Below are 16936 nucleotides of genomic sequence, written 5' to 3' on the forward strand. Positions count from 1 at the left end.
AGGTATACATATATATATATATATATATATATATATATACATATATATATTTTATGTATATACATATATATAAATATACATATACATATATATATATATATATATACATAAGCAAATATATACATGTGTATATGCATAGACATATATAAATAAAGAGATTTATCCAACATAAAAAGCAATAGAATTGTTTTAGTGCTTACTTTATCCTTCCATTTCAAGTCAAAAGCAGCGGCCTGGTTGCGAACTTATAAGTAAAATATATTTATTTTACTATGCACCATACTCTGTACTATATTCCAGCAAAATTTTGCAAAAAATTAATTGGCGTACATTTTTTTATAACAACAGATATTGCAAACAAGATCTGTTACATCGTATCATAATCATGTCATAAAATATTCCAGCTCTATAGACAATAAATATCTCCATTCAAAATTCAGGAAAAAAATTTGCCTTAAAATGCCTCTTGCGAAATACAGGTAGGAGGATCTATTCCTTTGCTGAACAATACAAAGGATAATTTCTAATTGTACCATTGTATATCACACGTCTGTTTAAGAAGAAGCCGTTGTCCATTATGCTCTAATGAAAATGTTGTCTCATCAAGCTATGCCATCATGATTACGTCAAGTCCTCCAGTATGCATATCATTTATGAAAGATGTAATCGATGACTAACGGAGTGTTTCTCCATTCTCATATACAGTACCTTTGTCACACTGAAAGATTTGATGAAAGATAGACTAAGTGCTAGTTCATTGTCAGCAATACCATACTGACTCAAAGGTACAATCAAAGTACTTTAGATATTTTAGCCTTCCCCTTTTCATTCAAGAATATCACGAACGAAATGTGAAAGTGAAGGTTAAAATTTTACTTGCCCATAACCACTGAAGCATTTCATGACAGAAATATGTAACAGAAGTACATGTCCAAAAGTTATGGAGGCACGCTGCCAGATTGCTATCCTACAAGAACAATAAGTGTTCATGTAGAAAAAAATCAGAATTGGCTACTTCCAAAAGTATTTTCTTTTTGGGCAACTAATTTTTAATCATCCAAATAATATTTACTACGAAAAAATTCCCCATTAATGACACCTTTGGGACGCAAAGTATTATCAAAAGGCGTAAAACAGCTAATTCTCGTATATACTCTTATCGCATTGGCTACTACATATCTTATAAATTATCGGAATTTTCTCACTTCAATGGCATTGGTAGTCACGGCATCCCTTTGGAAGTTTAACTAAAAGAACATTCGTTTCTTAATTATACTTATTAGCTGAAAAGCTCCCCAGTGTGTGTTCAACAAAAGCAGAGAAAAGCAGAACACCCGATCGATTACAAGGGCGGTACTGGCTGCATTTCAGAGAAAAGCTACATGATCACACAGGACTAAAAGTCACAAATGTCTGATTTGTAGCCTACAGTCCAACCCACAATTTAACTCCATCAGTTCGCTGTGAAATCACACGGCAAGGAGAAAAGGTAATTGCTAAAATTGCTCACAAAACAAGTAAAGACCCTTTTAATATTTTCTTAACGCAGAATATGATGTGGTAGTTTCTCATCATATTTCTAATATGAGATTATAAAAAATTGAACTTACAAAGTTGCAAAAATGGACCAGTCATAATTTCCTGAAGTCATACATCGTAACAATTGAGGTCCGTGTTGTTCTAATTCCAAATACCTATCCTACTTACGAGCAAATACCACGAGCAAGAGTCCGGGCTGGCATCAGGCCGGATTACACTTCAAAATCACCATAAATATCGCATCTTGTCCCTTGAATGTTGAGGGATCTGGAACAATCATAGATAGCCAAACTCAAATCTCCTTTAACATGAAAAAGTTTGATAACTGAAACAGCCTCTTCTGACCATGGAACTCGCAAAGCATTATCAAAACATTAATGTATAAATATGTCAAGGAACAATCGCTCATAACTGTATAAGAGTATATTAGTTGTATTCATCCATTGACAACACAAAAACTCAGATTAAACATATATCCTTTAGAATATGTAAGATTATAATGTAAGTATATGTTCTCCCTTCATAGGGAGGGAACTATTCCTGACCCATGCATTGCATGCTGATGCAGGTGAGTCAGTCGGTCTGCATTTGGATATCGTAAGAGACACACCGTCTCATGCTATACTCCTCACCGCACACTTGTGTCTCATTGCTATTCTCCAAGTATAAACATCCTACATGGCACAATGAGTTACTTTTGCTCTTAAACTCCAACAAGCCAATCCCATGAAGACCTATGGTTCCTGCCCGGAGATCTGCTGGCCTGAGGATTCCCAACCAACCGGCCTTTCATGACGCCGCACATGCACAGTTATGGATGGCACAACAGCAATGTGGAATCAAGGCCCTTCAGACCGGCCTTGCCAATGTTGCCCCATCTGGAACATGTGGTTCCCCGGTTAGAATCCTATCATCTGCATCCCCTGAAAAGTGCCAGATGGAGAGGACAATGGCCACATTCCAATCATGGCGAAGATTAATGGAATGTTAGCTCTGACTTTGCAAGGTGCCAGCTAATGAGGGCGTGCAACAGACTGTACTGCAAACCGGCGCTGCAGCATGCCCTTGACGCCAGGTACAGTGCAGAAGTTTGGAATGCCTCTTTGACTGAGGAGGCATTGGACGGTATTTCCAGCCTTGTTCTCCACGCAACGAATCAAGCTGTGCAATGGTTAGATTTTTTTCAATGTGGCACAGGGCCACAATGAGAGTGTCAGGGATTTTTTTGTGCGTTGCTCTCAAAAGGCCATAGATTGTGGGCTTCAGTATCTAATTGTGATTTTAACCCTTCAGAATATATGTTATTAAGGAAGCTTATAGTAGGTCTGGGAGATCAAGTGTTAAAAAAATAAATATTCCAATCATATGGGTCTCTTACGAGTGTTGATAGCTTGCAAACAATGTGTATGGGTTTGAAGCGGCCAGGCAGGATGCCCGTGGAATGCAGCAAAGATCGCAACAGGACAAAGAAGTCGCGCCACTTGATGTGGAAAGTGGTGCCGGCGCCAACCCCAAGATGGCTACCAGGTATGCGGTGAGAAGCCAACCATCACCGAACCTCATCGCTGCTAAACGAATATGCAGAAACTGCAGAGGGAGTCATGCGGCAGAGGAAAACCGATGTCCAGCGAGGTCTCTCGTTTGCCATAACTGCCAGAAGACTGGCCATATCAAGGGATACTGCAGAAACAGGAAGATACCACCGGACTCCACCATGGCCTTGGCAGTGACAGGGGCAATTGTCGCTGCAACTCAGTGCCCCTCATAACCCACTGTCATGGTCAAATTGGCAGAGTGGATGGAGCCCAGGTTCATGAATGCAAGTGCCGTTGCCGATACAGGGGCACAAGTATGTGTCACAGGCACAGAGATGTTATTCTTCAACATAAGGCCTACGCTACTGCAGAGTCAGGCTGGTTTAAGATATGTCGTCAACTTAAAGTTGGAGTGCCTAGGATCAGCGACCTTTCGAATCTCCTCAAGAAACCATACCAGTGTGCAAGAAGTGAATTTCGCCATATACGCACCTCGTTGTACCTCCCTCTCTCAGCGTGCAAGGACCTTGAACTTGTCCCAATTTACTTTCCAAATCATCTCCAGAGACCTATATCCGCGAGCGTGTCTAGTGGCACGACACCGCCCTCCAGACCTTCATCTGTTACGCTACCACCCATCAAAGAAAACTTCCCTTGCTGGTTACTCCAGCACTTCTCATCGACGACCTTCAACACGACTAGGGAGCCATTACCAGTGATGGTGAGAGCGCCCCACCACATCCATCTAATGCCAAATGCCATGCCATAAGCATGTCATACTCCCACAGCAGTTCCAAAGCATTGGGAAGTCGAGATGGAGGCTCAAATTGAAGAGGATATACAGAAGGGCATCATCCAAGAAGTTATCCCAGGAGAGGAGACAGAGTGGTGCGCATGAATGGTCATGGTGGCATAGAAGTCGGGCCACCCACAACGCACAGTGGACTATCAACGCCCTAAGGCCTCCTGTAGGAGGAAGACCCACCACACCCCCCAGCACCATTTGATATAGTATCTGGCATCCTCCAGCACTCTTACAAGATGGTGGCAAATGCATATTGGGGATTCCACCAGGTGGAATTCAACGAGGAAAGTCGCCACCTTACAATGTTCATTACTGGGGCCACTTCCAGTACCATAGAACCCCTATGGGCCACTGTTCAGCATCAGATGCCTAAACAAGACAATTTGACGGCGCCATTAAGGATATACCACGCAAGTACAAGAGCATAGATGATACCTTCTTCTATGACACTGGGGTTGAAGAAGCCTTCTGGCACACCTTCGATTTTCTGGCAACATGTGCGGTGAAAGGCATCACGCTCAAGTGAGAAAAATTCAAATTTTGCAGATGGGAAGAATATTGGATTTCACCCAGGCTGGGAAGGCTATAGAGCAACTGAGGACAGCCTTGGCACCATTCGGAAGTTTCCCATGCCACCAACGCCCACCATCACAGATATCAGATCATAGTTTGGTTTAGTAAAACAATTTGCGCCGTTCCTCACGGCCGCACCCATCATGGAACCGTTCATGGACCTACTGAAGAAGAAACAGACTGGCAAACATGTATTTTGGGACACGTATCTGCAGAAGATATTCAAGAGTGCCCATGGCACCACCTGCGAGCTGGCTGCGGACGCCCTTGCATACTACAACAAGTCCCGCCCAACAGTCACCCTCACAGATTGGAGCATAGAAGGCATAGGATTAGTCATCCTCCAGCAGTACTGAGGGTCTGGCTGTCGTGTGGTGCCTAAGGATGGCTAGATTGCTACTCCTGAGATGCCCTGGGAGATAAAACCATGGCAGACATCATTAACTCAAGATTGTTCAGGCTGAAGGAGAAGACCCTCCCATATAAATTTACTATTAAGCATCTACCAGGTAAGAAAAATTGTGCGGCCAACTTCCTATCTCGTTTCCCTGCCTTGCGAACATCCCCTGACGAATGTGATGTTGAGCTGGAGGACGACATGGCAGCGGCCGTCACCGTAGAAGCTATCGAGACTCTACATAAGGAGCTCACGTTCTGCTACAGCCAAGGACCGCGTATAACAGTTACTGATGCCGAAGGTATCTGCAGGTGATTGGCACAATCACCTGCAGAAGTCGCAGAAGGTAGCCTGCCTTAAGCCCTTTTACGGTGTGAGATCGCCTATCAACTTCGGAAAATCTAGTGCTTTATGCATACGAAGACAGGTAGGTATGGTTGGTAATTCCAGAGGAACTTCGTCGACAGATAGCAGTAAACCTTCATGTAAGTCACCAAGGAATTGACTCCATGCTCAGGAGGGCCCAACAGTCTGTCTACTGGCTTGGCATATAGGGCGACCTTCAGCACCACAGGAATTCGTGTATTGTTTGCAACATGCACGCGCCCTCATTACCAGAGGAGTCGATAGCCATTACGCCACCCCCGGACGACCCCTTTCAATGTACGGTCGGTGATATGTTTCAGCCAGACGGGCGGATGTACCTGGCATACGCTAATAGCCTCACGGGATGGATACCGCATTTCCTTAAAGGTACCAATTTGCAGAGAGCAATATTCGTGCTAGGAGGCTATATCACGAGGTGGGGGGCTCCAGAGGAAGTGTCCACGGACAGGTGCACAAATCTAGTGAGCAAAGAAAAGTCGACTTTCTTCAAAAGATACGGAGTCAAGGTGCCCCTCTCTTCGGCACATTACCCACAGTCGAATGGGAAAGCAAAATCAGCAGAAAAAACAGCCAAAAGGATAATCAGGGAAAACGCAGGGGAGGGGGGCAGCCTAGACTGCGATAAGGCCTCTCTTGGGATACTGCAATATTTGAACACGCCCAGTCGCAATATCAACAAGTCACCTGTGCAGCTGACAACTGGGAGGAAATTATGAGATGGTGTTCCTACAGCGAAGTAATATTACCTGGTTGACAGGCATTGGAAGCAGACTGCGTAAGCGTGAAGTTTAAATGGCCACCAACAGAGAGAAAATCGGTACTGTCACACTGCCTGGACACTCAAACCCTTAGGAGTAGGGGCCCGTGTAAGAGAGCAAAACCAGGTAAGAAATTAATGGGACTGTAAGGGGTTGGTGGTCGACTCCCTTCCCTACCGGTAGTACCGAATCAAGTTGGATGGCATAGGACCTCTCTCACACGCCGTCTACCACTCCCTCAACTCCGTTGGAGGTGCCAGTACTCCCTAAGAGGCAGACTACGCGCACAGCGTGGTTCTCCGACTACGTCATGGACAATGGTAACACGTAATATTATATGCAATTCTCCCTTTCATTGTAATTGTACCTGCTTATTGTTCCTCGTTACCCTGCCAGTAACACTATATACCATTTTTGCATGAATAATGTAATCATGTGAATAATTGTTTCAAATATCAGTTTTTGCAGCTACAATCTATGTTTAGTTATGCATAAGAGATGCCGATTATTTTTATTTTCTTCTGAGCAGCATATTGATAACCATTTATTATACGAAATGTGTTTTTGTCTTAGTTACTTGATCGATTGCTGTTTGATTTATGCAAAATAACTGTATTCATATGCGAAATTTTCTTTCAAGTATTAGCCATTTCATGTAAATGCTCATACTTTACTAAAAATCTTGGGAGGGAGATGTAAGATTATAATGCAAGTGTATGTTCTCCCTACGAAGGGAGAGAACTTATCCTGACTCATGCATTGCATGCTGATGCAGGCGAGTCAGTCAGTCTGTATCTGGATCTCGTATGAGACACAGTTTCATATTATACTCCTCACCAAACACCCTATGTCTCATTGCCATCCTCCAATCCTAAACATCCTACAGAATACAATCCAGTTGTCAAATAAAATGTACCCTTTCATAAAATTTTGGTCTCAAAATAATTGTAAAGTAAAGCCAAAAGATGAAATACATCACTGATATTGCTATTCAGATAACATAATCAAAAGGATCAACATTACTCATAAGCACACAGTGATGTTTGTAAGAGGAGGTCCATCTTCAATCGACGGCTTATCATTACAGCTGCCAAAGCAAATAAAAGAAAAGAAAAAAAAAACGGGCAGTGATACCAACATAAACAGAAACATACAATAGATGTATTCAACATCTGCGTAGATGGTTACTGCAGCACAAAATCAAAATATGGTTTGTATCCTAAAATACTCTTGTGAATAGTAGCTTTAGGATTTGACTAAGGATGGCAGGTACTCTGCAGAAAAACAATGTTAAACATGCATGAAAATTCTTTTTAATAGCAAGAGGTGAAATACTTATAGTTTTACAATGAATAAATATATATACTGAAAGTGAAGTATCAGACACAGCAGTTATCATTGCACAGGATGCTTCTGGAATCTCGAGAACAAGTTTAATACAATAAGATATTAATGCAAAACTTTTATATCTGAAGCACAAGTTTCCCTAAGTGAAGACGAAAAAGTCTTGATCAGTAGCAACAAAAATACCAAAGCTCAATAAAAAGTAAAGAAAAAATTATGTAGATGTGCAGCCGTAATATCACTAGACAATTTATATTCAAAGTTTACAAAATGTTTACAATTAGGGAAGAGTTCGACATCATTCATTAAAAATCCTACCATGATTAACCTTCGACACAACAAATTTATGGCAACAGATGGACTTATTCTCTTAGTTTGCCAGTGCTGTTTCACAATCTATTTTCTGTAGTACCTTCTTCTACAGGAAGGTAATGTCTTATCAGTTCAGAAAATTTAATAAGTATTTTCAGTTTTATAAGAGCCTGTTGTACTCGGAGGATTAGTTTTATTAGTTTGTGAATGATAGTCAGTAATTTCAGTTCCATAAGTGCCTTTTGTACCCGGAGGATTAGTCTTCACAATTCTGGAATAATCATAAGTATTTTCAGTTCCATAAGTTCCTTCTGTACTTGGAGAATTGGTCTGGTCAGTTTGGGAATAATAATCAGCATTTTCGGTTCCATAAGTGCCTATTGTGCCAGGAGGCTTAGTCTTGCCAATTCTGGAATAATCATAAGTATTTTCAGTTCCATAAGTTCCTTCTGTACTTGGAGAATTAGTCTGGTCAGTTTGGGAATAATAATCAGCATTTTCGGTTCCATAAGTGCCTATTGTGCCAGGAGGCTTAGTCTTGCCAATTCTGGAATATTCATAAGTATTTTCAGTTCCATAAGTTCCTTCTGTACTTGGAGAATTTGTCTGGTCAGTTTGGGAATAATAATCAGCATTTTCGGTTCCATAAGTGCCTATTGTGCCAGGAGGCTTAGTCTTGCCAATTCTGGAATAATCATAAGTATTTTCAGTTCCATAAGTTCCTTCTGTACTTGGAGAATTGGTCTGGTCAGTTTGGGAATAATAATCAGCATTTTCGGTTCCATAAGTGCCTATTGTGCCAGGAGGCTTAGTCTTGCCAATTCTGGAATAATCATAAGTATTTTCAGTTCCATAAGTTCCTTCTGTACTTGGAGAATTGGTCTGGTCAGTTTGGGAATAATAATCAGCATTTTCGGTTCCATAAGTGCCTATTGTGCCAGGAGGCTTAGTCTTGCCAATTCTGGAATAATCATAAGTATTTTCAGTTCCATAAGTTCCTTCTGTACTTGGAGAATTGGTCTGGTCAGTTTGGGAATAATAATCAGCATTTTCGGTTCCATAAGTGCCTATTGTGCCAGGAGGCTTAGTCTTGCCAATTCTGGAATAATCATAAGTATTTTCAGTTCCATAAGTTCCTTCTGTACTTGGAGAATTGGTCTGGTCAGTTTGGGAATAATAATCAGCATTTTCGGTTCCATAAGTGCCTATTGTGCCAGGAGGCTTAGTCTTGCCAATTCTGGAATAATCATAAGTATTTTCAGTTCCATAAGTTCCTTCAGTACTTGGAGAATTGGTCTGGTCAGTTTGGGAATTATAATCAGCATTTTCGGTTCCATAAGTGCCTATTGTGCCAGGAGGCTTAGTCTTGCCAATTCTGGAATAATCATAAGTATTTTCAGTTCCATAAGTTCCTTCAGTACTTGGAGAATTGGTCTGGTCAGTTTGGGAATAATAATCAGCATTTTCGGTTCCATAAGTGCCTATTGTGCCAGGAGGCTTAGTCTTGCCAATTCTGGAATAATCATAAGTATTTTCAGTTCCATAAGTTCCTTCTGTACTTGGAGAATTGGTCTGGTCAGTTTGGGAATAATAATCAGCATTTTCGGTTCCATAAGTGCCTATTGTGCCAGGAGGCTTAGTCTTGCCAATTCTGGAATAATCATAAGTATTTTCAGTTCCATAAGTTCCTTCTGTACTTGGAGAATTGGTCTGGTCAGTTTGGGAATAATAATCAGCATTTTCGGTTCCATAAGTGCCTATTGTGCCAGGAGGCTTAGTCTTGCCAATTCTGGAATAATCATAAGTATTTTCAGTTCCATAAGTTCCTTCTGTACTTGGAGAATTGGTCTGGTCAGTTTGGGAATAATAATCAGCATTTTCGGTTCCATAAGTGCCTATTGTGCCAGGAGGCTTAGTCTTGCCAATTCTGGAATAATCATAAGTATTTTCAGTTCCATAAGTTCCTTCTGTACTTGGAGAATTGGTCTGGTCAGTTTGGGAATAATAATCAGCATTTTCGGTTCCATAAGTGCCTATTGTGCCAGGAGGCTTAGTCTTGCCAATTCTGGAATAATCATAAGTATTTTCAGTTCCATAAGTTCCTTCAGTACTTGGAGAATTGGTCTGGTCAGTTTGGGAATAATAATCAGCATTTTCGGTTCCATAAGTGCCTATTGTGCCAGGAGGCTTAGTCTTGCCAATTCTGGAATAATCATAAGTATTTTCAGTTCCATAAGTTCCTTCAGTACTTGGAGAATTGGTCTGGTCAGTTTGGGAATAATAATCAGCATTTTCGGTTCCATAAGTGCCTATTGTGCCAGGAGGCTTAGTCTTGCCAATTCTGGAATAATCATAAGTATTTTCAGTTCCATAAGTTCCTTCTGTACTTGGAGAATTGGTCTGGTCAGTTTGGGAATAATAATCAGCATTTTCGGTTCCATAAGTGCCTATTGTGCCAGGAGGCTTAGTCTTGCCAATTCTGGAATAATCATAAGTATTTTCAGTTCCATAAGTTCCTTCTGTACTTGGAGAACTGGTCTGGTCAGTTTGGGAATAATAATCAGCATTTTCGGTTCCATAAGTGCCTTCTGTACTTGGAGAATTGGTCTGATCAGTTTGGGAATAATAATCAGCATTTTCGGTTCCATAAGTGCCTATTGTGCCAGGAGGCTTAGTCTTGCCAATTCTGGAATAATCATAAGTATTTTCAGTTCCATAAGTTCCTTCAGTACTTGGAGAATTGGTCTGGTCAGTTTGGGAATAATAATCAGCATTTTCGGTTCCATAAGTGCCTATTGTGCCAGGAGGCTTAGTCTTGCCAATTCTGGAATAATCATAAGTATTTTCAGTTCCATAAGTTCCTTCTGTACTTGGAGAATTGGTCTGGTCAGTTTGGGAATAATAATCAGCATTTTCGGTTCCATAAGTGCCTATTGTGCCAGGAGGCCTAGTCTTGCCAATTCTGGAATAATCATAAGTATTTTCAGTTCCATAAGTTCCTTCTGTACTTGGAGAACTGGTCTGGTCAGTTTGGGAATAATAATCAGCATTTTCGGTTCCATAAGTGCCTTCTGTACTTGGAGAATTGGTCTGATCAGTTTGGGAATAATAATCAGCATTTTCGGTTCCATAAGTGCCTATTGTGCCAGGAGGCTTAGTCTTGCCAATTCTGGAATAATCATAAGTATTTTCAGTTCCATAAGTTCCTTCTGTACTTGGAGAACTGGTCTGGTCAGTTTGGGAATAATAATCAGCATTTTCGGTTCCATAAGTTCCTTCTGTACTTGGAGAATTGGTCTGGTCAGTTTGGGAATAATAATCAGCATTTTCGGTTCCATAAGTGCCTATTGTGCCAGGAGGCTTAGTCTTGCCAATTCTGGAATAATCATAAGTATTTTCAGTTCCATAAGTTCCTTCTGTACTTGGAGAATTGGTCTGGTCAGTTTGGGAATAATAATCAGCATTTTCGGTTCCATAAGTGCCTATTGTGCCAGGAGGCTTAGCCTTGCCAATTCTGGAATAATCATAAGTATTTTCAGTTCCATAAGTTACTTCTGTACTTGGAGAATTGGTCTGGTTAGTTTGGGAATAATAATCAGCATTTTCGGTTCCATAAGTGCCTATTGTGCCAGGAGGCTTAGTCTTGCCAATTCTGGAATAATCATAAGTATTTTCAGTTCCATAAGTTCCTTCTGTACTTGGAGAACTGGTCTGGTCAGTTTGGGAATAATAATCAGCATTTTCGGTTCCATAAGTGCCTATTGTGCCAGGAGGCTTAGCCTTGCCAATTCTGGAATAATCATAAGTATTTTCAGTTCCATAAGTTCCTTCTGTACTTGGAGAATTGGTCTGGTCAGTTTGGGAATAATAATCAGCATTTTCGGTTCCATAAGTGCCTATTGTGCCAGGAGGCTTAGCCTTGCCAATTCTGGAATAATCATAAGTATTTTCAGTTCCATAAGTTCCTTCTGTACTTGGAGAACTGGTCTGGTCAGTTTGGGAATAATAATCAGCATTTTCGGTTCCATAAGTGCCTATTGTGCCAGGAGGCTTAGTCTTGCCAATTCTGGAATAATCATAAGTATTTTCAGTTCCATAAGTTCCTTCTGTACTTGGAGAATTGGTCTGGTCAGTTTGGGAATAATAATCAGCATTTTCGGTTCCATAAGTGCCTATTGTGCCAGGAGGCTTAGTCTTGCCAATTCTGGAATAATCATAAGTATTTTCAGTTCCATAAGTTCCTTCTGTACTTGGAGAATTGGTCTGGTCAGTTTGGGAATAATAATCAGCATTTTCAGTTCCATAAGTCCCTTCAGTACTTGGAGCATTGGTCTGATCAGTTTGGGAATAATAATAATTTTCGGTTCCATAAGCCCTTTCTGTATCTGGAGGATTGGTCTGATCACTTTGGGCATAGTAATCAGTATTTTCAGTTTCATAAGTCCTTTCAGTACTTGGAGAATTGGTCTGTTTGGTTTGGGAATAATAATCAGTATTTTCAGTTCCATAAGTCCCTTCTGTACCTGGGGGATTGGTCTTATGAGTTTGGAAATGATCATCAGTATTTTCAGCTCCATAAGTCGCTTTTGTGCCTGGAAGACTGGTTTTATAAGTTTGGAAAAAATAATCAGTATTTTCAGTTTCATAAGTCCTTTTCGTACCTGGAGGATTGCTCTTTTCAGTCTGGAAATTATAATCAGTAATTTTACTTTCATAAGTCACTGTTATGGTGGAACTATCTCTTTTCACAGTTTGGAAATGGGGGTCAGTATTTTCTGTTCCGTAAAACACAGTTGCACTGGAGGGACTTGTACTACCTAAACCACTTGTGGCATTTACAAAGCACAAAAACCCTAGATGACCATTAGAGTAAATATTCTGAGACGTGAACCTAACTGAAAACTGATTTACATTTGTAGCAATCTCCACGTTGTTGTTACCACAGTACGTCGCGGCATTTAGAGAAACGTAGAAGCTGTCGTCTACACAGCCATCTGAAGGCGACAGGTCAAAATAGGGACAAGAGAGAGCGATGACATTATCAGGAAGTGCTTGCAACTGCCAAACGCAATCAACACCCCCTGGGTATGGCTCCGGGTACCCTGGGGATGTAAAGTACCGAACTTCGCCATTTTCTAAATACAACGTTTCTCCGCAGAACTGTCGCTGTGGATAAGCAAGAACTCCAAAAACCGAGATATGAAGAAGGAAGGTCAACTTCGAGATGATCGCTGTAGGTAAATGGAACATGTTGCCTGAAAGGGGTTCTATTCAGGAATGACTCTCCCAGGAATCACCGACGGTTTTTAAAGGTATCGAGGGAGGTGCGTCACGAATTACTATTAATTATGCACATATGTTCCACAGTCAATATTCTCACTTTTAAAAATTCAATTTCATTCTAAAGGTCAAAATACTTTAACTATTTTAAAATCATGCGCATTTCATCTAACATCAATAGTCAAAGAAGGTATTTTTACAGCCAGCAACGTTGAAAAAAAATCATAATTCCTTAAATACAAATTACATATTACTCATAAACCTTGCCTATAAAAAGCTCACCCGATTTCCGTCAACACGCATCCATAATTGTTTTTATTTTCAAAATACTTTAAACTACATTAATATTTCCCTGGAAATCTTGAATCGGATAATACAAAATCAATATAATAGTCTTGCTGACCTACATAACTTTCACTCATGTTGGATATTATTGATAAAATGGGCTGAGTGTACAAAATTCTTCAGATTAAGAGTGAAGTAGGAAAATATTTTTCCCACTTTTATATTACGACATATGAACCAGGCATCATCAAAAGTCCGTGAAAATTGAGATTTTGAATTGTATCAAATTTTCAGACTGTAATTATTCAGTGGCCACTTTCCTCTTGGTAAGGGTAGAACAGACTATAGTATTTAGCTATGGTAAACAGCTCTTCTAGGAGAAGGACAGTCCAAAATCAAACCATTGTTCTCTAGTCTTGGGTAGTGCCATAGCCTCTGTACCATGGTCTTCCACTGTCTTGGGTTAGAGTTCTCTTGCTTGAGGGTACACTCAGGCACACTATTCCATCTTATTTCTCTTCCTCTTGTTTTTTTTAAAGTTTTTATAGTTGATATTGGATATATTTATTCTAATGTTGTTACTGTTCTTAAAATATTTTATTTTTTCTTGTTTCCTTTCCTCACTCAGCTATTTTCCTTGTTGGTGCCCCTGGGCTTATAGTATTCTGCTTTCCCAACTAGGGATGTAGCTTAGCAAGTAATAATCATATATATATATATATATATATATATATATATATATATATATATATATATATATTATATATATATATATATATTATATATATATATATATATATATATATATATATATATATATATATATATATATATACATACATATACATATACATATATATATAAATATATATATATATATATATATATATATATATATATATATATATATATATATATATATATATATATATTGTATACATATGTAATACATAATTTCCTACCAGAGGTTGGCATTAGCATAAATCAAGACAATACCCACCCAACGTTCGCCCTGATTTTTCAGTCAAGAATAAACGACCAGTTCAGATAAGCTTTACAAGCATCAGCAGTTGCATACACTTACGTAGAATGCTCAAGCTCATCATCAAAACAAGCCCCTTTTACCCACTGACAAACATAAACTATCCCACTCCACTCAAAATTGCGTACACTTTCTGGTTTCAAGAACAAGTCATAACCCCCCCCCCCCCAGCAATTCTATCATCCCACAGTGCTCTGATCCATGATCTCAATTGTGCAATGTTTTTGCTATATTTTTCGTAAATTCCTACGCTTCTTAAACTTTAATCAAATGTTGCGGAAATATTTCATCACAAAATCTTTCACCTTTTCATTTATTTCATATCAACACAGCTCTCCTCTAAAGTAGAGTTGACTTGCCGATATGTTCCAACTTCCCTACTCTAGACATCCGTTCAAACCTTGTGCAATACTCAGGCTACCTTCCATGGCCCCATTTTCAGGGGTCCCCTTATTTCTCACTCAGTTTTCCCCTTTTCTATATTATCATGATCCTTTACATTAATTTCGGCTTCACCCATAGCTTTAAAGCTCCATATAATTACTTCAGATTTTCTCCTCTTATCATACCTTTTTTACACTTTTAATCAGACGCTGGAGATTGTATGCTTGCTATGCAATATCAGTGAGAGCTTACAATTGAATTTTCAATGGGTGTGATTCTGTAACAAGCATGGAGAGGAAGAGGATAACACAACCCCTCTCTCTCTCTCTCTCTCTCTCTCTCTCTCTCTCTCTCTCTCTCTCTCTCTCTGTCTCAATAAGATCGGCATCAATGGCCATTGATGTCATGGTGCCAGATAATTACCAATCATTCATTCTCTCAGTAAGGGGAAGTCGAGACAATATTGGTACATGCCATTAATGCGCCTTGTAATCCTGTTAGGTCCACTGTTGCACAATTTTTCAGTTACCAAATATACAAACACAAAATCAGCTCTCAAGCCAACTTTCCACCAAAGCCACGCGAGTGGGTGTGAGTGTATGTACGCACAGAAAAGGATACGAACACTAACTAAATCCAGAAATCTCTCTCTATCCAACATTATTAAAATCACTGGTCAGTAAAAGTTAATAAATACTGGTTGGGATTACATGGGTAGAATACTAAAAGGATAATGTAATTTATGTGTACTCTTAATCTAAAAGGCTTATGAGAATTACCATCTCGATATGATATCGCACTCTTACCAAGAGAAATATTTGGTAACAATAAAAAAAAGTACAGTAGACTTTTAGTAAGTTTCGAAATACTTCTAAAATAAAATAACCAATACCTATTTTATAACCTACCTCGATAATTCATATAGCTCCAAGGTAAACAATTTAGTGTGCCTTGAGACGCTTTCAAAAGAGAGAGAGAGAGAGAGAGAGAGAGAGAGAGAGAGAGAGAGAGAGAGAGAGAGAGAGAGACTCAACGTACAATTCTCTGCCCATGGGAGCGCACATGCAGATGACAAAACAACTTTACCGCTAAACTGTTTTGTGGATGGTATGAAATAAGAACAATTTTGAGAACACATTTAAAAGGAGAAAGGTTACAAGTTGCAAATCTACATTTTAGTACGGAAACCATAAAAATATTATTATCAATATCTTCTTTACATTACTGCACTTGTGGTGTTATGACTAAATCCCACATTTTAAATGTCAACCTTTAATGACCTTCAATAAAATAATTTTAAGGAACATTAAATATTAATATCATTCTATTATCAGTTCTTTGGGATGATTTTGATAATTTTATTCATCAATACATAACGACTGATACAGATAGATAATTATGGATTTTTATTGGGCCAGTGGCCTTCAAGATATTTTATTTAGGTTATTTTGTAAATAAAACAAAAGGTCAACGTTTTAAAAAGTTTGATAACCTATCTGCATGAATGTAGGTCATCTCATTATTTCAACTTTGGTTAGGAGTTTGCAAACCCATTCCAAATCCAATCAAGTACCAAAAATAAAGGGGAAAATATACGTATAGGGAAAATCACTGATAACAATGACCTGAGAGAGAGAGAGAGAGAGAGAGAGAGAGAGAGAGAGAGAGAGAGAGAGAGAGAGAGAGAGAGAGAGAGAGAGAGAGAGAGATCGTGAACAAACGTGCAAAACGAAAGTCTAATGCAACCGATAATGAAGCCACGATGAACCACATTGAAATCATTTAAGCTTCTTTCCGTCAGTAGTTAACCCCTTGGGTGAAGAAGAATTGTTTGATAATCACAGTGCTGTCAGTTGTATGAGGACAGAGGAGAATATGTAAAGAATAGGCCAGTCTATTCGGAGTATGTGTACGCAAAGGGAAAGAACCGTAACCAGACAAAAGGATTCAATGTAGTACCATCTGGGCAGTCAAAGGACCCTACAACTCTCTAGCGGCAGTATGTATATGTGTGTGTGTATATATATATATATATATATATATATATATATATATATATATATATATATATATATATATATGTGTGTGTGTGTGTGTGTGTGCGTGTGTATATAAAGTCTCTCCTATATAATAAAGAGCAAATGCAAGGCTATATATATATATATATATATATATATATATATATATATATATATATATATATATATATATATATATATATATATATATATATTTATATATATATATATATATATATATATATATATATATATAAATAATCTCCCTTATATAATA

The 16936-nt window shown here is 39.0% G+C and overlaps 1 protein-coding gene across 1 annotated transcript; it reads right to left on the minus strand.

The window, feature by feature from the left end:
- Positions 1-7791: 7791 nt before the first annotated feature.
- LOC137630045 (mucin-22-like) lies at positions 7792-12900 on the minus strand. Its single transcript, XM_068361536.1, has one exon. The coding sequence runs from the start codon at positions 12898-12900 to the stop codon at positions 7792-7794; it is 5109 nt and encodes a 1702-aa protein (XP_068217637.1).
- Positions 12901-16936: the final 4036 nt, after the last annotated feature.

This window comes from Palaemon carinicauda, chromosome 38 (assembly GCF_036898095.1).
Source record: "Palaemon carinicauda isolate YSFRI2023 chromosome 38, ASM3689809v2, whole genome shotgun sequence".
Lineage (NCBI taxonomy): Eukaryota > Metazoa > Arthropoda > Malacostraca > Decapoda > Palaemonidae > Palaemon > Palaemon carinicauda.

Coding starts and splice junctions, on each gene's coding strand:
- LOC137630045 (XM_068361536.1), bottom strand. CDS start 12,900: ATGTTCCATTTACCTACAGCGATCATCTCGAAGTTGACCTTCCTTCTT.